Source organism: Canis lupus, chromosome 32, assembly GCF_003254725.2.
Source record: "Canis lupus dingo isolate Sandy chromosome 32, ASM325472v2, whole genome shotgun sequence".
NCBI lineage: Eukaryota > Metazoa > Chordata > Mammalia > Carnivora > Canidae > Canis > Canis lupus.
The window spans coordinates 30,118,720-30,142,043 of record NC_064274.1 but is presented as its reverse complement, the minus strand read 5'-3'; the positions used below and the strand labels follow the sequence as shown (position 1 = coordinate 30,142,043).

At 37.4% G+C, this 23,324-nt stretch overlaps 1 protein-coding gene and 1 long non-coding RNA gene across 6 annotated transcripts in view; one reads left to right on the top strand and one right to left on the bottom strand.

Annotated features, from left to right (window-relative positions):
- EGF (epidermal growth factor) overlaps positions 1-23,324 on the bottom strand; it is a 93,006-nt gene that overhangs the window by 58,713 nt on the left and 10,969 nt on the right. For all 5 annotated transcript variants that reach the window (XM_025465917.3, XM_035709774.2, XM_025465918.3 and 2 more), the window contains exons 2-5: positions 8,850-9,049; positions 6,564-6,745; positions 5,962-6,195; positions 4,827-5,029 (exon numbers count right to left, since the gene is read on the bottom strand). In XM_025465917.3, coding sequence (XP_025321702.1) covers positions 4,827-5,029; positions 5,962-6,195; positions 6,564-6,745; positions 8,850-9,049 — 819 coding nt within the window. The remainder of the gene's footprint in view (positions 1-4,826; positions 5,030-5,961; positions 6,196-6,563; positions 6,746-8,849; positions 9,050-23,324) is intronic.
- LOC112671653 (uncharacterized) lies at positions 695-1,762 on the top strand. The gene is made up of 2 exons (XR_003143759.3): positions 695-958; positions 1,413-1,762. It is a non-coding gene; the product is annotated as an uncharacterized LOC112671653 (long non-coding RNA).

Genomic DNA, 23,324 nt, shown 5'->3' with positions numbered 1-23,324 from the left:
AATAATCATACCTAGTTTACAGGATTGCTGTGAAAATTAAATGGAGTGATATAGGGAAAGCCAGGGCAGATAATTCTTTACACACTCTATAATTATGACAATTTCTGTTATTTCTAAGGATGTAGATTTCTAAGGAAGCCTGTATCATTTTCCTATTTTATCTCCTATGTAGCAGCTCATGTGGCTCCCAAATCTATTATTTTTGGTTCAGACCTCTTTCTTGAGATCTAGACAAATCCAAAGAAAAAAGAAAAATACACTGAGGCATAGTGAGAGTTAAGTGAGAAAACTGATTTAAAACATTGGGGATTTAGTCATATCAAAGGGAGCGGACTGTGTCAGATCAAGGGAAGGGGGGCGCTTACAACACTTAAGGAAGACAACATGTACTTAGAATGATAACCTTTTAAAAACTTGTTCGTTAGGATATTATTTAGGGGAGAGAGTGATAAAGGGTGATTATCCATTCTTTTATTTTTGATTGTGGAAGAGGCTATACAAAACACTTTGAGCATATCTCTGGGCTTCTTGCAATTTCTTTCTTTTTTTTCCCCAACTATTATTTATAAAATGTCCTCTAGGCACTGAGAGTACAAGGGAGAGGTGTCCTCCTGTCCTCATAGGAGTAAGGAAGTTTAGGAAGACGAACAGTAAGTGCCAAGTCAGGGAAATGTGTTATTCTGAGAAAAGCTAACCGAGGTTCACCATGAGTGGGGCAGGGAAGTTGCTTCTAAAAGAGGTAACGCTTGAGCTACTTCTCAGAGGACCAGGAGAGTGAGCCAGGGCAGAGAAAGCACGTTTTGGAACATGCTGAGAAGCCTGGCGGGGGAAGAGCAAGCACGTCCTGTGGGAGGAACTGAAATCTCTGAGCATGGCTGCAGCACAGAATGTAACGCAGACAATGGTGAGAGGTGTGAGAGGTTCAGCTGAGAACGTTCTGTGAACAACTGTGAACAGGGTAAATAGACCGGATTTTCATTACGGGCAACAGAATTGTTGATTGGTTTTAACCAAGGACTAGCATGATTGGGCTCTCATTTCTGAAGGGTTATGCTACAGCCTGGAGAAAGGAGGCAGGGATACTGATTAAGCAGACGTTGGGGATGGATTGCTGCCAAATAGGGCACTAGTGGTTAGATGGCAGGCTGGGGAACTGTTGGGGGCTGGAGGTAATTTCATGAGGTGGGAGTGGGGAAAGAGAGAGGAAAGGGTCACACCCAAATTTCTGCCTTGGGAGATGGACATGAGAGGCCACTCACTGAGATAGGGATATTGGCAGGGGGGAGGTGAAAGTTGGCAGGTCAATTATTTCCTTTGTACCTGAAGCACTTGCAAGAAATCCAAGTAGAAATGCTCCAAAGGCATGGAAATCTACGGGCTTGATAAGGAAATTTTCCATGTGCCCACTGCAGGACCCTGAGCCTGGAAGGTGCAGACAGCAAGCAGGTGTGGCCCAGTTGAGGGACCTGAGTGACCACTCAGGAAACTGGTCAGAAGTATCAGAAAACCAGCCTTGATGGTGAAACCGTGGCTCTCCTGCGTGGACATGGGGCTCAGCCCCTGGTGGTAGCCAGCTCCTCTGTAACCAGCCAATCCGAATCAACAAAGCAAGGATTATTTTAAACTGAGAAATTACTGGAGTCTTCTTTGTGAAGTTCTGTGGCTTTGCTTTTGTAAATCCCACCCTTGCCCTAGCGTTCACTGGGGCTGCTCACATTCTTAGGAAATGAATAAATCAATTTTCTCTGCTGCTTAACTCTCACTGTGCCTCAGTCTCTCTCTTTGTTAATTGGTCTAGATCTCAAGAAAGAGGTCTGGGTTAGAAATAATAGATTCGGGAGTCAAGTGGGCTGCTGCATAGAAAATGAATTAGGAAAATGCTATAGGTTGTATGAGCTTTAGAGACTAACAATGCACTTAACCATATGAGTGGTTCTGAGAAGTCACTTGGGAAAAAGACCCCTTGTTTAATTTTATTTAACCCAGCCTGTCTAAATCATTTGACCCTGAAATTTTTTTACTCCCCGCCAATAATGACATTAAATCCCATAGAACTAGTGTTTTGTAGAACATGCTTTGATAAATGCTACTTAAGGTATTTTGCATGAAGTAAGTTTATTGATACCATTATGTGTACAAACACTTAAATTTTATGTAAAAAATAATACCAACTAGGTTATATGATTTTTCTCGGTCATCTCCCCATTGAAGTAATTTCACTACTAAATGCCTTGCAAACCAAAATACTACCACCATCCACCTCTCCAGAGGAGCTGAAGTTGTAAGCTCACTATCCAGGAGGAACTAGCTAGCCTCTAGAAGTAGTAGGTCCTTAAATATGAAGGCACTTGAGAACCTGGTGACAGCTCTATACCACCTTCCTAAGGAGGGACAACTGCATATTTTCGTCTAACCTATCCAATCAAGAGATTCACAGTCCCTAAATCCCACCTAAAGAATTCCTGCTCTACCAAGCACTAAAATAATTTAAACCTATTTAATGATGGCTAAAGTAACAGTGCTTTTGAAATCAAAAGTCCTTTGCACTTAAAGTATATGTGAAGCACGTTCTTTGGTCACTAACTGGAGCCATAACTGCAATACCAACTGCCTTCCACATTTCAGGTCTGCCTGTAGCTCTCCAGCTGGCAGTGATTTCCCAACCCAATTCTGTGATTTTCCAGGTTATTTATTTTTTTTTCTTTTTTTTTTTCCAGGTTGTTTAAAGCTGTTCTTTAACGAATCACTATAGATTTTCTTCTAGAATTCATGCTTTCAATGTTTGTATTTGACCTCTCTATCAAAAAACCTGAGGAATTGTGGAAGATTCTGAAGAACTAAAGTATTTATGATAGAAAGAACAATAAACTGACCTACTTATCACAGAGATTTTTTTCTCCCAAAACCCATCATTAGTAATCTGTGTAATCTTGGAAAACTCACTCAACTTCTTCTCTAGGCTTCAGATTTCTCAATTATGAAACGAGTACGGTAATTTCTCACCTTTCTGTTTCATAAGGTTACCAGGACAAACCATAGGATAATGCTCACAAAAAGAATTTGGGAAGCATGAGGTTATACACAAATGTAAGAGATAGTGATGGACATGTCTATAATAATTACCAATGAGACTCAATGATTACTTATTCACAGTAGTGGTTAGTTCTAATTTTGTGGTGAGTCATCACCACTTGGACAATGAGTCATATGTGAAGACAGCTTGAGCCAAAATTCCCCATGGGAGGAATTTGGCAGAATTTGCCGCCTTCCTGCATGGAATACGGTCAACCATCTCAATCACAACACTGCCACCAGGTTGTTACTTACTGTTCTGCTCCAGTCCACAGTCAAATTATTTCCCACAACTTCTGTTTTATAAATTCAAGTAAATCAGTTCTCAAAGAATAAACACTTTGTTTATCTGAATAAACACTCATCTCGTGGATTTATTTTATCCTTGGAAGTCCCTCATCACTCAAAAGTAATTACACAAATTAAATTATGGTTTCTACCAAAGTCTTTAAAGAAATCAGTTAAAAAGCACTCACACTATTAGTTACCTCCTTGACCATATAAGAAATACTGATGTCAGTTCCCCTAGATTCTCACCTCCCTTCAGCAACCTCCTGCCTATCCTCCTGATCAGCTCTCATCAGTAATTCTGTCTAGGGCAGAAATAAACACATTCATCTACCAACTGTGGCAGGGACTCACAGTCCCCACCATTTCCCACACCACTACCAAATCCTAGTGGCATCCAACAGAAAGAAAACAAGAATTCTGCTTCAGAACCTCTTCTGGCTAATTGGGGATTAGATTGAATGTATGTCAAATCCTGCTTGAAGCTAGCCTTTTTTACATACAGCAAATCTTAGTGTAATGTCATTTGTGTGGTTTGTAAACCATACTGAAGAGCCTACCTAGAAAAAAGTAGATGCTAAAGAATTCAAACAAACACTACATTTGAAAGTAGAAATTTGGGGCTATGACTGGATTCAGTCAAACCATTCATTTTACTAACGTTATCTAAAATTCTTCATTTATAAATAAATCAGTAACCACTGAATATAGGGAGCTTTAAACAAACAAACAATCAAACAGGCATGGTTCCTGCCTGCATGGCATTTATAATAAAGTGGGAGAGAACATAAAAAAGAAAGCAAAATAATATGTAATTACACCTTGGGATGAGTTCAATGAAGGGTGTACAGAGAAAAAAATTGGAGGTGAGAGGTAAGCCTCCTTACCTCCTCTTGATTGGATGACCAGAGAAGGCTTCCAATCATAATGGAAGGACATAATACTTAATTAAGCTCAGAACTTCAGAAGAGAAATCTAGGCAGAGAAAGCAATGACTACAAAAGCCTAAAGGCACAAAGGGGAAGACATGTTTGATCAATTATGGGAAGACTTGATTCAGGTTCTGGCCCGGGGAGAGGGGGAATGTTAGATTAGTTTCATCAAATAATCTTAGGCCCAGTAAAATGTTGCATTTTAATCTAAATGCAAAGGAAAGCTTTTGAAGGATTTTAAGCCAGGGAGTTAATGGATCAGATTAACTATTTAAAGGCAAGAGGAAAAAAACCCGGAAAGATTAGTTGAGTGGCTACTACGACAGGCCAGGCAAGAAATGCTGGTTGTTGAACTGCAGTAGTGGCAATAGAGGAGAGATGTATTTAGAAGATAGAATGGAAAGGATTTGGTAGATTGAAAATTGGGGCTGAGGCAGTGGGAGAAATCAAGGATGGTTCATGAGTTCGTGGTTTGAGCAGGTGGACCAGTGGGGATGAAGTGCTAGACCCTGTTCAAGGTCAAAGATGACTCACCAGGTGCCCAAGTGCCACTCTCTGCCTTGGGCTGTAAGAGTGGATGCACTACTTTGATTCCACCAGGTGGTACAAATGATGAATCTAGGTTAATTCTAACCATATCCTTCCCACTGTGTTTGTTAGCTATCCAAATTGTCTTCTTTTTCCATGTTGAATAGAAGATCTGATTCCCAAAAAGGGACATTGCAAAAAAATTATGCCTGAAAAACAACAGAAAAAAACATAAAGAATAGCAGAACATTTCCTCCCAGGCTTATTAACATTTCACTCCATTTCAATTAATTGACTGAATTTTAATTACCTACCTTTCAATTGTATCTCATTTAGGTTTAGAAGCAGATGTTAAGTTTAAAATTTTACTTATGTATTCATAATCTGAACTAATGGGATATAATTTTTGGCTTCAGGTTCATTGTCTCATTCTTTCCTAATCAACATTTAAGTGTAATGAAAATAAAATAGGGAAGAAAATAGGAATACTCTCAGAGTGGATTCTGCTTGAATCTATTTCACACTTGACTAATTTCTGCCTCTTACCACAAGCTGGAGAGTCAGTTACAGGCAAGATAGCAAATCAGATGAACTTTGATTTACACATATAGGACATAGTAATTCCAAAAAGATAACTAAAACCTATAACCAACATGTGAGAACTTCCAAATGCCAAAACTGTTAATTATTTTTATTTGCATTTCTTAATTAATTTTACTTAAGTTTCACAATAACCCCAAGAAGTAGCTACTATTATTATCCCCACATTAAAGGAAACTGAGGTGGCTCAGTCTGTTAAATATATGCCTTAGGCTTGGGTCATGATCTCAGGGTCCTGGGATCAATACCTGCATCAGGCTCCCTGCTTAGTGGGGAGTCTGCTTCTCCCACTCCCTCTGCCCTTTCCCCCTCCCACTTGTGCTCTCTCTCTCTAATAAACAAATAAAATCTTTTTTAAAAAAATTGGAAACTAAGTAGAAGTCATGTAACCATCCCCAAATCACTTGTCCAATAAATGGTAAATCTAGGACTTGTACTCAAGTCTTTTGGACTTCCCAGTCTGTGCTAAACCACTCCACCAGTTTAGCCAGACAAACCTCAAATGGAGATTGCTTTATTTTACACCAAAACCAAAACTTACTGTGTAAGATGTTTGCTAAGATGAACAGAACCTCCATCATAATTACAGGAATAAATATGAGAATTGCTTCCATCTCTGCTGTACTGAATCCAAAAAAGCTGTTTATCAAGCACATCCAATGACACAGCTGTTATTCTTTCTGATGTCTGTAAAAGAATCTTCTCTTCCACACCATTGAGATCTGCTCTGTGAAGGCTGCCAGCCACTGCCACCTCTGAAGACCAAAATATAAACCTGAGAGCAAACACATTACACAGACACATAATTGAAGGCAAAGTCACTGAAACGGCCAACTCTTGGTGTTTCAGCAGTCCTCGGATGTCTGCACAGGATGAGTTTGACTATTTTGAATGAAATTCCAGTTCAACAAATATTTATTGCTCTGCTATGGGAATTCTGTGTGATTTCAAGTTAAAAAGGAATTATGCTTCTCTGGCAAGAAATCATGGTAATCGGAGCACCATTTGCAGAGGGACGCCTGCCTTGGTTCAAGCCCAGGCAACCTTCTCAGTGAGAAGGTCCTTCTGAGTTCAAAATGTTATAATTCTGTGAATTATCATCAGATTTTGATATATATTTCAATGCCTGAAAACAGCAGTTACCTTTCTATTGGATCAATTGCTACATTTGCAGGATAGTTTAAGGCTCTTAAGAGAACTCGCGAATTGTTTCCTTTCATATCTGTTACTGTGATGATTCCTTCCTGTTGATTTGACCAAATAAGTTCTTCATTTATCCAATTTATTGCCATTCCTGAAACATTTTTCTCTATATTGCATACTCTCTGCAAAATCAAATTTCAAAATATTAATACTTTCTCATTCACATAAACATTGTTCTTATCTTTATGCATAAAAGTCTATTCTTTTAAGTACTTGTCATGTTTGTGCATTCATAAAACTATTTAAGTCATAAAACAGTCACAGATATGGTGCCATTGTTTTGATAGAGCAATGTTAACCCTCACACATGAATATTTCTGGGCACAGTATTTATATATTGACTTTAAGATGGAAAATTATCCTATGCATATTGAAATTAAGCAATCAGCCATAATGTATTAATAATTACAACTGTAATAACAGTGAAATTTCCATGTTATCTTAAAGACAGTTTGTCCGTTTGCTAATGGAATGGTCCATATTCCCACCTGAACTCAAGCCTAAGCTTTGCCAAAATCTGGCAAGAAGCCCTTGACATTTGTGCATAGAGCTCTAAAATAAATGAATTTCTCATTAGAGCCCCACTTTCCTGGCTGCTCTCCTCTTCTATCAGGCCCCACCTTTTCTACAGGTCCTCGATGCCCTCCACTATAACCCTATGGCCCAAAGAGCAGGGCTTCTTTTTATGCTTCTTGGGTAGTGTTTCCTGCTCCCTTAAGATAATATGACCAAACAAAAACCTTGTTTTTTTTTTTGTTTTTTTTTTTGTTTTTTTTTTTTTTTTTATCTCCTAATTCCAGTGTGTGCAGGTAAACTGGTCAGTCTTCTTGGGTGGTGGAGGGTGGGAGGTGGAGAGACAACCTAATCTGTGTGGTTGCAGATTTTCTTGGTTTATAAAATATTCCTGCCCTCCCTTATTGTAAATATTCCCACCATAGCTGATTTCTAGCTACCAACGTGACATCATGGAACTCAGACTGGGCAGAGGTCAGTCTCACCAGCTGGCACTATTCCTCTACTTCATACAAAGTAATCTAGCCAATCCATTTAACCAGTTGCTAATATATTAACTAACCCAGGCAAATGGTATTTTAGCAGGTATCCTTTGTAAACAATGTTTTAACCCAAAGGAGGGGATACAATGATGGATTTTAGGCATTAGGTCAATCCTTTTCTAATGACTTGACACAAATTCACAAGTGTTTAACTTTTTTTCCTATTCCATGGCAGAAAACCCTCCAGACTTTGAGACTCAAGATTTTTGAAACAATTCTGTGGATGGCTGGAAAATGAGTAGCCATCCTTGTTAAAGGTGACATTAATGAGTATCAGAAATGTGACTAAAGGGATTAGCACTTAATTGAAGCTTTTAAGAATAAATGGAGGGAGAAAGGTTTGGTTTGAAGAAAAACAAAACAGTGAGCAATTTGTGTGGGGATAAATGCTTAAGGTTTCTCCAGTTACTTGTCTCCATAATCCATCTCTCAGGAATCCAGAGAACATTCCTCCTGGGACTCATGTAAAGGTTCTACCAGTTATAGAGAAAGAGGAAAGATCTTTTGTATGTACTTGAACCAAAATACTTTATGTATAACACCTGCTTTATTGGGGTTTTTTTCCAGTGTGAAAACACCTTAAGAATCAAAAAGATTTTCTCCGAAATATCAGGAGATAAAACCCATGAGACATTTTAGATGAAACAGGATCCCCAAACTCAGCACAATTGACATTTTAGGCCACATAATGCTTTATCATGGGGGCCATCCTGTATAATTTAGGGTGATTAGTAGCATCCCTGGCCTCTGCCCACTAGATGCTAGTAGCGCATTTTCTCTCCTTCCCAATCCAGGCGTGAAAACCAAAAATGTTCCAGGACATTGCCAAATATCCCCCAAGGGACAAAATTGCCCTCAGCTGAGAACCACTGGAGCCAAAAATAATCATGTTAATAATCTGTTTTAACCATAAAGTGGTGATCTGACTTAGTAAACTTACATGTTTTCAAAATTCTGTTAACATCCTGACTCCTTTTGGGGCCTTCTGAATACCAGTGCCACATGTATGAGTTCATTCAGTAACATGCCACGGATGCAAATTAAACAAATATTTATGAATCTACAATTACATTCCATTTGAATTGGAATGTAATTTTTGTTCATCTATACATTACAAATTATTGGTATTGTGTTTGTCAGCCTATATAAATACTTTGAGGGTGTACTTTACCTCTTGCCTTGTCCCATTCAGAAAAACTCTTTGCAAAAGTTGTCTTTCTGGATCTACCCAATAGATTCTTTCTTTATTATAATGAAAATCCATGATCACTGATACACCAGCATCTGCCACCAATTGCTCATGATTAGTGCCTTCCAGGTCAATCCTAAAGATACTGATTCCATGGGAGAAAATTAAGAAGGGTGCAGGACCTGAGTGGGAAGAAAGAAACCAAATTGTATATTTTCAACATTTTACCTGATTTAGACAAAATATTTCACCATGACAACCACTACAAGTAGACTGAATGTTTAATTCTTGGTTTTATATTTTAAATAAAGAAAATTGTATGAAGAACAAGTTCCTGTAGATGTTCACAATTAATTTTCTAAAGCATCTTCTTCACAAATTATAAGAAATGAACATTGCCAAATTATGAAAAAACTCTTTGAAGAGAAAATCATTTACTACTCTCATCTATAAAATGCCATTTTATGTTAAAAAAAAGGAAACCATCTCTATTGTGGATAGGGTCTGGATGATTGTAAACTTTAATTACGCAAATTGGGAATAATATTACAGATGTAAAATAATATCATTTTGGAAATAGAACCCACCTCCTCTTCTTACCTTATGAACAGAACCTCAGGGTAATGATAGGGAAGAAGATAGCAAAAACAAGAGGCCTTAAGTGGAAGCAGGGAAAGCAGAAATGCCATCTTAAGCTCTGACATGTTTTGTCCCTGTTAGCATTGCCACAAAAAAAATACAGGATGCCCAGTCAAATTTGAATTGCATATATATATTATGACACATACTTATACTAAAAAATCATTTCACTGTTAACTTGAAACTTAACTAGTTTAATTTTAACTAGTTGCCCTGTATTTTTATTTGCTAAATTTGAGTGGTGGACCTCACTGGATTTTTTTATTCCCACAGGGCCTTGCCCTGAACCCTAACCCTATGGTCTCCTGTTCCAGGTGATGGCTGCCTTCCCACTCAGACTCTCAAGTGTTCAACACCTGCTTGGGAATCCAATACCTCTCTTTGGAAATCTCAGCACAAATTATTGGCTGACTCTGCACAGAGCTTGCCTTTGATGCTTCAAGGGAATGTCAGAGAATAGCTTCATCTCCTGCAGCCAGGTTAGTTGCCGTAATCTCCCCTGCCTGAGTGTGATGAGGCTCCTTCCACTGTGCCTTTAGATAACTCTGGAACTTCTGGGATGAGTCGGGGATTGGAGATGAATGCTAATGTATTCTTGCTTCCCCACTAGGGTTACATGATTCTGTTTTCACATTAGACTTTATACCTTACTGTGACACAGTAAATGTGTCTATTGTTCTATGGATTAAATGAAATGATGGATTAACCTCCTCTTACTCAGGGATTATGTTCTACAGTCAGAAAACGTTTACTCTGCTTTAGAGGATATCCGAATAGTTAACAGAGGAAGGAAGTACAAGATCATGAGAGTTTGAAATAGGTGCCAGCATAAGTGTCGAAGAGAATTAGCCCAAATCACCCTTCTTGTGTCTTTCCTATGATAGAAGAGCCCTGCACAGGTATGGAGGAGAACCCATGTTTTATTGCCTCTCCAGGTGTGAAACCAGAGGTGTCAGAGAAGAAATGGGAAGGGCATTGGACTGAGAACCAGGAAGCCTTGTTTCTAGTCCTGGCACCATAGCTTTCCTGCACAACTCACAGGACCTCCCTGCCCACATCAGGGGATTACTGGGGAAAGAAATAAAATTTTAGATGAGGAAGTATGTTATTAATCGTGGAGAGCACTATGCAAATATAATTTGCCATTGCTGATTTCCAGAACCAAGGTCTCACTCCATAGGTTTGTGCCACTGTTCAGGTTTGAATCTCTGGATGAGAACCTTGGTGTAACTCATCTCTTTTTTTAGTAATGTGTTCTGGAGAAAAGGAAGACATAGCAAAAATCACCCTCAACTGATAACTACTGATCTGTGAGCCTGTGGATTTATTGCTAGGAGTCATCTCTTTGAAATGTGTATCATGCATTCTCTGTAAACTGAATAAATGTGCCCAACACATATTACCAATATTCTAGTGCACTGATACATTCATAAGATCAATAAAACATTTTATTCATTTGACAGTATTACTAAATGGGGGCATCTGGCTGGCTCAGTCAGAAAAGCATGTGATTCTTGATCTCAGGGTTGTGAGTTCGAGCCCCACATTGGGTGTAGAGGTTACAAAGGAAATAAATAAAACTTAAAAAAAATGACTAAATGGGAGGTTTCCAGGTTTTAAAAAAAGGAGAATGAAAAGGCACTCTAAACATTTTAGACAGAATATAACATAATGCTTTGCACATAACTGGCACTCAAAATTTTTGAATAAAGAAATCATTGAGTTTTGCTCATTTGTCTGGCTTTAACCATAGGAACAAAGCTGAAGACAACAGCAGATACATCAAATTCAAAAAAGCAGAGTTAGTCCTACAGTAGTTATTTTACTAATAGTAATAATAATAATAATAATAATAGCAACAAACTTTCACAACCTGATCTCATTTATCCTTAACACCATGAGCTAGATAGGTCAGATATTATAATGAATAAATCAAAGAGAAAAGAGAAATCTGAAAAATACCTAGATCCATAAAATGTAAACCATAACATTAACTTCAGTAACTTTTCAGAAAATAAGTAGAAAATATTTATTAAAATACTAAGTATGAATTAACTAATGAATTTTCTCTTCAGATTTTTCCCATTCACTGGTGAATCATGACATCCAGGGTTTATTATAGCCTCTTAGGACTGAAAGGATCCTAAATATTACCTAATTCAGTGTTTCCCAAAATTGTTCAAAAAAAAATTACACAGGATGCTATGAGTCTATGTGCATCTTTTGCAGATCCCTTCCTTCAAGATTTTAATTCAATAGGGCTGGGCCAAGGGCTAGCAATCTGTGTTTTGAATAGACACTCCAGATGATTCTTATGCTTGGTGAATTGGAAATCATAGATCCAGTTCAGATGAGGAAATTCAGTGATGTTCCCCAAAGACCTACCACTGCTTGGTGGTAGAGTTGGAATTAGCAGCCAGATATTCCTGCTTTCCTGCCTTGGTCTGGGATGTCATGTGTCGAGACGTTGCAATCTTCATTTTACTTATGTAACTGATTTTAATTCCACATTGTTCATTTTTTTTTTTCCTACACTGTCACATCATTTTGTGTATACCAAGGCCTGGGTAAGTATTTGTAGATGTGAAATGTAATTTGATTTTTTTTAAATGGAAAACTTCAAGAAATTAGGATTGGTGAAATAATCATTCTGTACTACCACTGGAAATGATAAAAAGTTAGGGTTTTCAGACCTGTCAGAGACTCTGTAAACATCGATGTGTGGTACAGTCTGTGGATTTGAATGTCAGCAGGGTGCGCATGTTTGAACAGCTAAAATTTCCCATGTCAAAACCTATGCCATTTATTTTGGGTGCCATTCAGTAAGAGGGAAGTCCACAGAAAATCAAACATCATGTCTAAGAATACAAACCCAAAGACAGCAAACAGGTCACAGCAAATCAATCGGAACCTCTGACTTCCCAGCCTTGGGGATTAGTAGGGATCTGCAGAAATTAGAAAGGAGGCCAGAATGTTTGGAGCATACTGAAGATTTTTATTAGTGACTCCAAGAACTGGCTCAGAGGTCAGTTAGGACAAGTAGGACAAGTAGGTTTTGATTGAAGTGGACTGCAGAAACAGAATATTTCATGACAGGCACCTCTTCATCTGCTCTGAGATGGTAAATGAGAATGAGAAATGAGAAGAGAAAGTGAAGGTCTTCTGCACCCTGGAGGCAAAGACTCACAGGACTTAGTTAACAGAAATGATTCTGGCAACCAGATAAACAGAAAATCCTCCTCTTCTCTCAGGCCAGCATGGTACCCTGCTCTCCCCACCCCAGGTTTCCTGCCTTAAATCTGGTGACAGACTGAAGGTTCACAGTGAAAAGGGAGCTCTGGACCTTCAGGATTCAACAACACCATGGAAAAAGAATGTACATTTAACCTGAAAGACTGGCTGTAAGAAAGCCTGACACCTCCTCTCACTGTGCCTCCCATAAACCCCCAATAAAAGTCATCTATTACTACCTCTCAAGGGGCTGATTTGAGTGGTAACTTGGGTTTTAAGAAATGCAGAAAGTTTTATTTCACTCTAAAGCACTGTTTCCATCTGTTTTTCTTTTAATTACCATACTTAAAGAGCACACATTTAATTTGGGGACTATCATAGCTTTCTTCTCAACTTATTCATTAGTGTCAAAATTCAAGGCAGGTGAAAGAGAAACCAATTGACCCAGAAACAATACATCCAGAAAAGGGAGCCAGAGAGGTGAATTTAAATCTTAATTCTGGGTGCTCATGGGTGGCTCAGTGGTTGAGCATCTGCCTTTGGCTCAGGTCATGATCCAGGGGTCCTGGAACTGAGTCCCACATCGGGATCCCCACAGGGAACCTGCTTCTCCCTCTGCCTATGTCTCTGCCTCTCTCTGTGTCTCTGATGATTAAATAAATAAAATCTTTAAAAATAAATCTTAATTCTGTAAGACAAGCTCTGGGGCTTAATTTTGCTCCCTGAAATATGTGAATGAAATTTGCCACCTAGTCCCAGAGTGGTGGTAGATATGTGTCATCTAAAGCAAAAAATAGACCCTATCTAACCCTCAACTGATTCTCATTGTCAAATTTACGAGCTCTACTCCCAGGTTCTCAGGATAGTACCTGAGGCTAGAAGGTTCTGCAAAGTTGTTTGTTCTTTCCAGTAGAACTTCTTGGTCTGTAATGTGCTATTACATTTTTTGATGCTCCAAGAAGGTAGATGGTGAATATCGCCAGAATAATAATAGCCACCATATTGGGCATTATCACTAGGATAGCACATTGAAAGTATTATTTCATTTAATACATAAACACATTAGGAGGTAGGGGCTCTCAGTATTTTCATTGTACAGAGCAGGTAACTTGTCATAGTCACATGATCAATAAATAACAGATTCATATCACTTATAAATAATAAAGCCATGTCTTTCTGATCATCACACTGTACTGTTTATCTCAAACTGAATTTAACAGGAACTCTTACTGGATAGTATCTTATAGTTCAACTGTGTCAAGAAACCCACTTCAGGAACACTGCCCTAGGCATGCTCACCCTAAAGCCAGATTCTCGACATTCATGTTCCAGGAACTGAATAGAAAGTAGATCCCTTTAACAAAGGAGCCAAGAATATACAACGGAGAAAGGACAGTTTCTTCAATAAACGATGTTGAGGAAAACTGGTACAGCCATGTGCAAAAGAATTAACTATACTACTATTTATACTATAAACAGAAATTAATTCAAAATAGACCAGAAACTTGAATGCAAGACCTAAAACCATAAAATTCCTAGAAGAAAACAGTAAGTGGTAAGCCCCTTAACATTGGTCTAAGTGCCATCTTTGCGGTTCTGACTCAAAGGCAAGAGTAGCAAAAGCAAAAATAAAGAAATAGAACTACATCAAATAAATGCTGTGCAGCACAGGAAACCATCATCAACTGATAAGGCAACCTACTAAATAGAAGATATTTGCAAATTATGTATCTGTTAAGATGTAAGTACATAAAATATATAAAGAACTCCTACAATTCAACAACAACAAAAAAAACAACTCTATCTAAAATGGGAAGAGAATCTGAGTCTACATTTCTCCAAGGGAGATATAAAGATGGCTAACAGACACATGAATATGTACTCAACATCACTAATTTTACTAGGGAAATGCAAACCAAAACCATGAGATAACAGCTCATACCATCAGACTAACTATTATAAAAAAGACAAGGAATAACAAGTGTAACAAGTGTTGGTGGGGTTATGAAAGGAAACTTCATACTCTGTTGGGATTGGAAATTGCAGTTACTACAAAAACCAGTATGCAGTTTCCTCAAAAAATTAAGAATAGAACTACGATATGAACTGGCTATTCCATTTCTGGGTATTTATCTAAATAATACAAAAACACTAATTCAAAAGATATATGCACTCCTATGTTCACTGTAGCATTATTTACAATGGCCAATATAAAAAAAAAACAGATGGAATGTCCATCAATATACGAATGGATGAAGATATAGCACATATATATACAGAATGGAATATACTCAGCCACAAAAATTGAAATCTTGCCATTTGTGACAGCATAGAAGGACCTAGACAGTATTACACTAAGCAAAAAAGCAAAAAAGTTAGAGAAAGACAAACACCGTATGATTTTACTCCTATTTGGAATCAAAAAGAACAAAAAAGAAAGAAGGAAAGAAAAAGAAAGAAAGAAGCTAAACAAATAACATAACATAAAATAAAATAAAATAAAATAAAAAATAAAATAAAATAAAATAAAATAAATAAGACAAAGTTATAAATACAGAGAACACACTAGTGGTTACTAGAGGGGAAGGGGGTCAACTGTGTGTGACAGATACTAACTAGACTTGTGGTGGTGATCACTTTTCATTGTATACAGATGTCAAATTATAAAGCTGACAACCTGAAATTTATATAATAATAATAATAATAATAATAATAATAATATTTTAAAAGTGGGTCCTTTTAAATGGATTCCTGTAATTAATTATATCACCTGGATTACTGCATCTCTAATTTTATAATCTATTACATCTCATATACATGTACTCCCTATGTCTAATGAATTCCTTCACCATGTTTAAACCCAGCAGTGCAGACTCTTCAAATCTCTCTCCAATTCCACTGCCTTCTTCCTCCTTTCATGTTCTTGCCTCTCTCTTATAAGACCCTGGTACTTACATTTAGAATCCTTCTAAATAATACAAGTGATCCACTCCATCTGAGGATCACATTTGCAAAGTCCTTTTTGCCATATAAGGTAACATTACAAGTTTCAGAAATTAAAACATAAACATACTTGGGGCCACATTCAGTCTGTAACAATTAATAATACTGAGCATTTTTACATGAACTTAGCATCCTTATGTTCTCTTTGGTGGTCTACTTAAATCCTTTGCCCATTTTTAACTATGTTATTTATTTTCTTATTGTTGCATTTGAAAGTTTTTTAAAAATATATTTTGGATGCAAGTGCTTTGTCAGATACATGATTTGCAAATGTTTTCTTCCAGCAGGCAGTAGGTCTTTTTATCTTCTTGACATTGCCTTTTTTGGCAGAGGAAAAGTTTTAATTTTGATGAGGCTCAATTTATCCACTTTTTTTTCTTTTGTATATCATGCTTTTGGTGTCATTTCTAAGAACTATTAATCCCAAGGCAAAAATTTCTCCTTTGTTTTTTTTCTAAAAATTTTATAGTTTTACAGCTTAAATTTAGATCTATGACCCATTTTGAGTTAATCTTTGTATGCAGTTTAGGTTGAGGTTCGTTATTTTACTCATAGATACCTCATTGATCCAACATCATTTGTTGAAAAGACTATCCTTTCTCCACTGAATTGCTTTTGCACCTTTGTCAAAGATCAAATGACTGTATAAAGTCTGTTTCTGGACTTTCTAGTCCATTGCATTAACATTTTTAAATTTTAAATTTATTTATTTATTCGAGGCAGAGACATAGGCAGAGGGAGAAGCAGGCTCCCTGCGGAGAGCCTAATATGGGACTTGAACTCAGGACCCCGGGATTATGCCCTGAGCCAAAGGCAGATGCTCAACCACTGAGCTATGTATCTATCTCCTGGTTAATACCACAGCTCAGTATAACTTTTTAAAAACTCATAAAAATGCGTCCTGTTATAAGGTTCCTATGCTATAGGTAATCCTTCATCTCAAATAAGCATGTTTAAATAACGCTCATCTTGACAGTATAAATTATGCTCAATTTTATTTAAAGACTGCTACTACAAGACTAAAATGCATTCACCAATATTAAAGTGATAAAAAAAAAGTTTTTCTGGATGTTACACACACACACACACACACACACACACACAATAAGACCCAGAAGTCACTATTTTGACCTGTCTTCTGAAGTTTTTCTACTATATTTCCTACTCTCTGCTGAACATTTCCAGCTGGGGATACCCCACAGCCCCAAAAGTCCCTCTGCATGTGGAAAATTGAGTTTATGCCATATTTTCTGATTAGATTGCATTTACTAAAAACATTGAATGTGACATAAGAATTTAAATTTAAAAATCTGACTTAGGGATCCCTGGGTGGCACAGCAGTTTGGCGCCTGCCTTTGGTCCAGGGCGCGATCCTGGAGACCCGGGATCGAATCCCACATCGGGCTCCCAGTGCATGGAGCCTGCTTCTCCCTCTGCCTGTGTCTCTGCCTCTCTCTCTCTCTCTCTCTCTGTGACTATCATAAATAAATAAAAAATTAAAAAAAAATAAAATAAAAATCTGACTTAAAATTCAATGTCTTGATACTTAAGACATAAGAATTTTTAATAGGTGGCATATTGACATTAGGTTGTTCAACAACCTACTCACACAACAATGGAAATTTTTCCAAACACCTGTTTTCAAACTGCTCTGTTCATATACAAGTTTCTTACAAGCAGTCACTTCCTCATTGTTAAAATGTCACCTTCAATCTGAAGGGATAAAGTTCTATTGTTTTAGTTCTTTTTTGAGTAGCATACTAGTAACATCTATTTGTCACCACAGAAGAGAGAAAGAAAGAAAAGAAAGAAAGAAAGAAAGAAAGAAAGAAAAGAAAGAAAGAAAGAAAGAAAGAAAGAAAGAAAGAAAGAAGAAAGAAGAAAGAAAGAAAAGAAAGAAAGAAAGAAAGAAAGAAAGAAAGAAAGAAAGAAAGAAAGAAAGAAAGAAAGAAGATGTAACATTTTTTAAAAAAGAAAACTATATAACATGTGCTCTCTTAAGTGCTTTGCTTCAGGATACTATATGGAAAGCCTGTGTGAAAAATAGTGTTTCATGGTTACTCCGCATGTAATACAAAATATTATGAAGAATCCAGTTTAGAGTATCTGGGTGGCTCAATTGGTTAAGCTTCTACCTTTAGTTCAGGTCATGATCCTGGGGTCTTGGATCAAGTACTGTGTAGGGCTCCCTGCTCAGTGGGGATGGAGTCAGCTTCTCATTCTTCCTCTCCCTCTGCCCCTCTCTCCCTGCTCATGATCACTCTCTCAAATAAATAAATAAAATCTTTAAAAATATAAAGAATCCAATTTAGTCTTGTTTTAGAGGAGTAAAGACATTAGTGATATCCCATAGTCCTTTGTGCAATTCCCATTTCGACTTCTTGACAAAACTGCTTCCCTAGGAGACTGCCAAGAACCTGTAGTATGGAATGTAGTAGTATAGGACCCACTATTATCTTACTGAAGAATCTTTTGTTGTTTTTTTTGTTTTTTTGTTTTTTTTTTTTATAGTCCAGTAAATGCAGTGGCTCCATTGCCACTGGGTACACTTACACTACTTTTTCTTTTTGTAATACGTTTGTCAGTATATAAAGAAGTCATTGACTATGGAGAAAATTTCTTCTCTGATGCATTTTTCCTTTATTGGTTAATGAAAAAGTATTAGCTCTTTGTGCATTTCATTGTTGAAACAAAGACAAATGCAAGAGTGACTAAGAACACTAGCAATGGGGACAGAAAACCCCTGTTGATTGTTTCCTGGCTCCACTGTTTATTAGCGGTGTCCCCTTTAGCTCATTACTTAACCTCTCTATGTATCAGTTTTGTCATCTTTAAATGGAGATGATGATAGTACTTACCTCATAGAATTGTTATGACGACTAAATAAATTACTTCATGCCATATGCTTAGAATTTTTCCTCACATATAGTAAGTAGTCAGTTAAGTGTTGCTATTACTTTCTGGAAAATACCATAAGCCAAGATATATTAGAAACACCTTTACTTTCATTCAACTGTGTAGTTTTTATAATACTTTTTCTTCAAAATTTCAGTAATGCTTTCTGTGAAGTTTTCAGTAGTATCTGCTGACAAAAGAACACATTTGAGTCCGTTGTCATGTGGTTTTCCATGTATTATTCTAGCTACATTCTACCACAGCAGGAAGCAGGAGAAATATGTATTTCACTAATAGAAAAAGGCTTGTCTATTTTTGCTGTAGTCAGAAAATGCAAGAGCCTTCTAACTTTTTATTTTACAGATTTTGTTTATTTATGAGAGAGTGAGAGAGAACATGAGCAGACGGAGAGGGAGAGAGAGAATCTCAAGCACACTCCCCACTGAGCAAGGAGACCAACATAGGCTCCATCCCAGGACCCTAGGATCATGACCTGAGCCAAAGGCAGACCCTTAACTGACTGAGCCACCCAGGCTCCCCACCTTCTAACATTTTATCGTTAGGCTTCGTCTCAGATATCATAACTTTGAAGACAACTGTTAAAATCAGGAAAAGTCATTTCACATTCCTGGATACTCATTTTAAAATATCTTGCTTGTCCTGAAAGCTTCATGTTACCATCAGCTAACATTTCAAGGCAAATTTTACACTTGTGCAGTTCATCACTAATATCAGTAAACATAAATCCAGTTCTCAGGTTGTCTTCTTGTTAATTTTTTTTCCTATTTTTTGTCAAGTCTAAAGAGATTTCCATTATTTATGTCTCTTATACAACTAAGAAAGAGCTTATTCTAAGAATAAGAGAAAGGTCCTTCTGTCCTTCCCTCATTATTCTCTAGAGCTTGAGTTAGTAGCATTGTCTGCAATCTTTAGTTTCTTTGTAGGAAGGTTTTCAAGCCACTTGTTGGATTTTGTCAAAGTAAGTTTTGGTAAATTCAACGAATATGATCCATAAGTCATCAGGTAAACTGTGGCCTGCTCCACACCTGGCTCTCTGAGCTGGGAACCCCACTGTCCCCTCTGGAGATCCTGGGCATTTGGATCAGTGATGTCGCCATTAGTCCAAACACATAATTAATGTTGAATAAATATTTGTTGAATTGATTTGAATTAATTCATTGATATAATTTATATAAAAGGAAAGCTTAGTCCTACTTTCAAGGTGCTTTAAACATAAACAACTAGAGATATTAAGAGACTTAAACCAACTTAATATTATTAATACTTTTTGGCAGGAAGAACTAATCATTACATTGGTGGGTTTCCGACAATCAGTCATGAGAGATGGCATGCACATGGTAAATTTTATGAGTGTAGGGATGAGTTACTTCACCTTTCTGAATCTCAACTTCTCATCAGTAACAGGAGGCAGTTAGTTGGGCTAGATGATGTTACAGGTCTTTCTAATCTAACATTATCAGTTCAATTCCTATCCTCCTGGTCTTCTAGAATTCAATAGTTTCCTTGTTTATGGCATTTTGTAAAGAAGCCCAAGCTTGTGGTAAATTCATAAATAGATGTTATTCATCTTAATTCCTATTTTCTGCTTCTTTAGATTTCAAATATCAAATTAATAATGTGCCACTATGGGCTCTACCAAAAGAAGTAAAACAATAACCTAAAACAAATAACTCCAACCCCTGTAGTGACACTACGAGTTCAGCCCTCTGAAGGAAGTCTAAAAAATTGATCAGCTGATTAAGTCTGTAAAAAAAAATATTAGAGGTACAAGATTTGGTATGCGTCTCATTTGTAACTAACACAATTATCTTCTTTAACTACCTTTAAAATAATGTTTTTCAAATTACAAGGCTAAATAAATAAATATTTGCCTATAGATACTACGTTCTGAGCATCCCTAGACAAAGAGACAAAAACAAAAGAAAATTAAGAAGTGTTGGTCTCTAGATGTTTCCAGGGTCCAGTTTTGTTATTCTTATTAATTTCAGCCTGACCAACACTTAGTCCTGGGCCCCAGCTGCACGTATAGCCAGGAAAAAAATACTTCATATAATTTCTTTGGAATGTTGAAAGCAAATGTGACAAACAGAATAATTACTTAGAAAAAATAATTAATTGGGGATTTTGTGCCATACTTTATCATTGAGGATAATAACAAATCACAAAGAATAGTGAGTAAGATGATTGTGAGGACTTGGCTCATCCTAAGAAATTAATTTCAGATTTCTCTAAGCATCATTACAAATTTGAAGAAACAAGTATTAGAAAAATTTCACAAAATGGAAGTGTTCCTAATGTCTCAGCTTATGGTCTTTGGTGGAAAGTAACAGCTAATATATACTGGAAACTCACTAAGTCAGGCAAGATTTTAAGCACCTTGTATGAATTAATTAATTGAGTCTTCATAAAATCCTATGAGGTAAGTACTGCGCTCATATCAGCTACATAACTTATCCATTTCAAAAGCTGAGGCCTAAGACAACCTGCCAGGCACAGAACATCAGGCTGGAGGTAAGGGAATGTTTTCATGCAAAATGAGGCAACAAGCATGACACCAGAAACACCGGGTCTGCAACTGCTTCACTTTTTCCTGTAACAAGATCAACGCGCTTGTGTAAGCACTCTGCTTAGAATGTGTCCTTTGTTTCAAAAATGACCTTTCCTCCTGTATATTGGAAGTAACAAAACCTGGTCATTTCATATGCTTCCACACAGTTTATGATAAGAGGGTTATCCATACACTGTGCTTTTTTTTAGCTTTCTGTTCCAGAAGATAATACATCAATATTGGAAGACAGTCACCTTTCATCCTTTCTTGGGCATCGTTGGGTGCTTCTTAAATGCATTGAAAATTCAGATGAAAATTTTTCTTCATGTACCTTTTTTCTTCTACGTGGAATTGTTTCCATGATTCATTAGAATAGCCAAGACATATAAAATTTCAGTTGCTTTTTCAGATTTGTTTTCCAAAATATAATAAACATTTGGATCTGATTAGAGATTTTAAAATGCTCACTAATGTTGCTTGAATCTAAAAGATGTACATTTCCACATACTGGGTAAATTAAAGTGAATGACAATAGCCTTTGCAGGCTCCCTGCAGACCAAGGAGAAGTTAAATTCCTTTCTTTCAAAAATTCTACAATAAACAGAAAAACTATATGCTTCAGAGAGAAAGTGAAAGACACCAGAAGATTCCTGGTAGCTTCTGCCTCTGTGCCTGTTTTTTGTTTGTTTTTTAAGATTTTATTTATTTATTCATGAGAGACACAGAGAGAGAGAGAGGCAGAGACATAGACAGAGGGAGAAGCAGGCTCCATGCAGGGAGCCCCACGTGGGACTCGATCCCGGGACTCCAGAATCTCACCCTCCTGGGCTGAAGGCAGATGCTCAACCACTGAGCCACCCAGGCATCCCTTCTGTGCCTGTTTTTAAACCTCAGAAGGGAAGGACCCATAATTCACAAGATTGATGTCAGCAGCTACATAGTATTGAGTTTGATTGATCTCCTACCATTGATCTGTTTATACAAAGATGGAATCTATGGAAGAAGGAAGATCCTTCTTCAAGCTTTTGAAATTTTAACCAGCAAAGTATTTAAATTAATAAAATAAAACACTATTTCTCAACTGCCACACCATGTGCTGAAAAACAAGGCAGCTGCCATGATGTTTGGACTATCTGCATCCTAAAAACCATCTACAGCAGCAGAACCTGGTCTATAGCACCCTAATGCAAAGCTGGTCTATAGCACCCTAATAGGCTATTCTGAATGGAGGAAGAAGGTAGTACTTTTCTCTGAGAGGCCTTTTCTATCCTGTCACTAGGAGAGTGCTTGCAAATAAATCATGAATCATTGTCACAGGGTTCTGCTGCCTCTCAAATGCCTTCACACTCACACAAATTCCAGCATACTAAGTATCCTGGGAAATACTTGGGAAACCCAGACACTGAGAGACATTAGCATGGTTAGCCAGGCTTGGGAGAATCAGAAAATCAAGGTCATAAAGTGAAAACAGACACACACACCAATTCAAACTCCAGACTTAGAAGGAAGGTCAAGAGGTGATGAGAGCAAAAGTTTCTGCCTAGTATTTGGCTAAAATAACTGAAGTTTCCATACATTAACTAAATTCCAGCATCAAAAGTGAGATAGGGATACTAAAGGGCTCCATAAAATCTGCTTTTTGTTCCTTTTCCTCTATCTATTCTTGCTAGGACTGTACCCTCACTTTACCCATGATCCTAGTACAAATGATGTATGTCTTCCTTGTAAGGGGCAAGGAGTTAATGATTTCTTTAGAGTCTTCCAGCACAATAGATAACATCTAAGGAAGGACTAGGCAAGAATGACTGGGCGAGGCCATCCTGTGCACATTCCAGACCACTGGGGCTAGACATTTCGACGCCGAGACCCCCTGGCTCCAAGTGACTTATGGAGGACACCTGGGCCCTTGTCCTTGATCTGACCAATTCCTGGATGCCTGAGAGGACACATATACCAGACCACAATCCTTAGAAAAAAAACCCAGACCCAAACAAAGATGAGACTCTTTCTCCTTTTCCTTGCTGAGTCTCCCAGACTCTGTACTTGGTCTCTCTATATCTTCAATAAACTCTGCTCTCACTCCTCCCAGCTCATGTTTGATATCTATCTTGCATGTACCC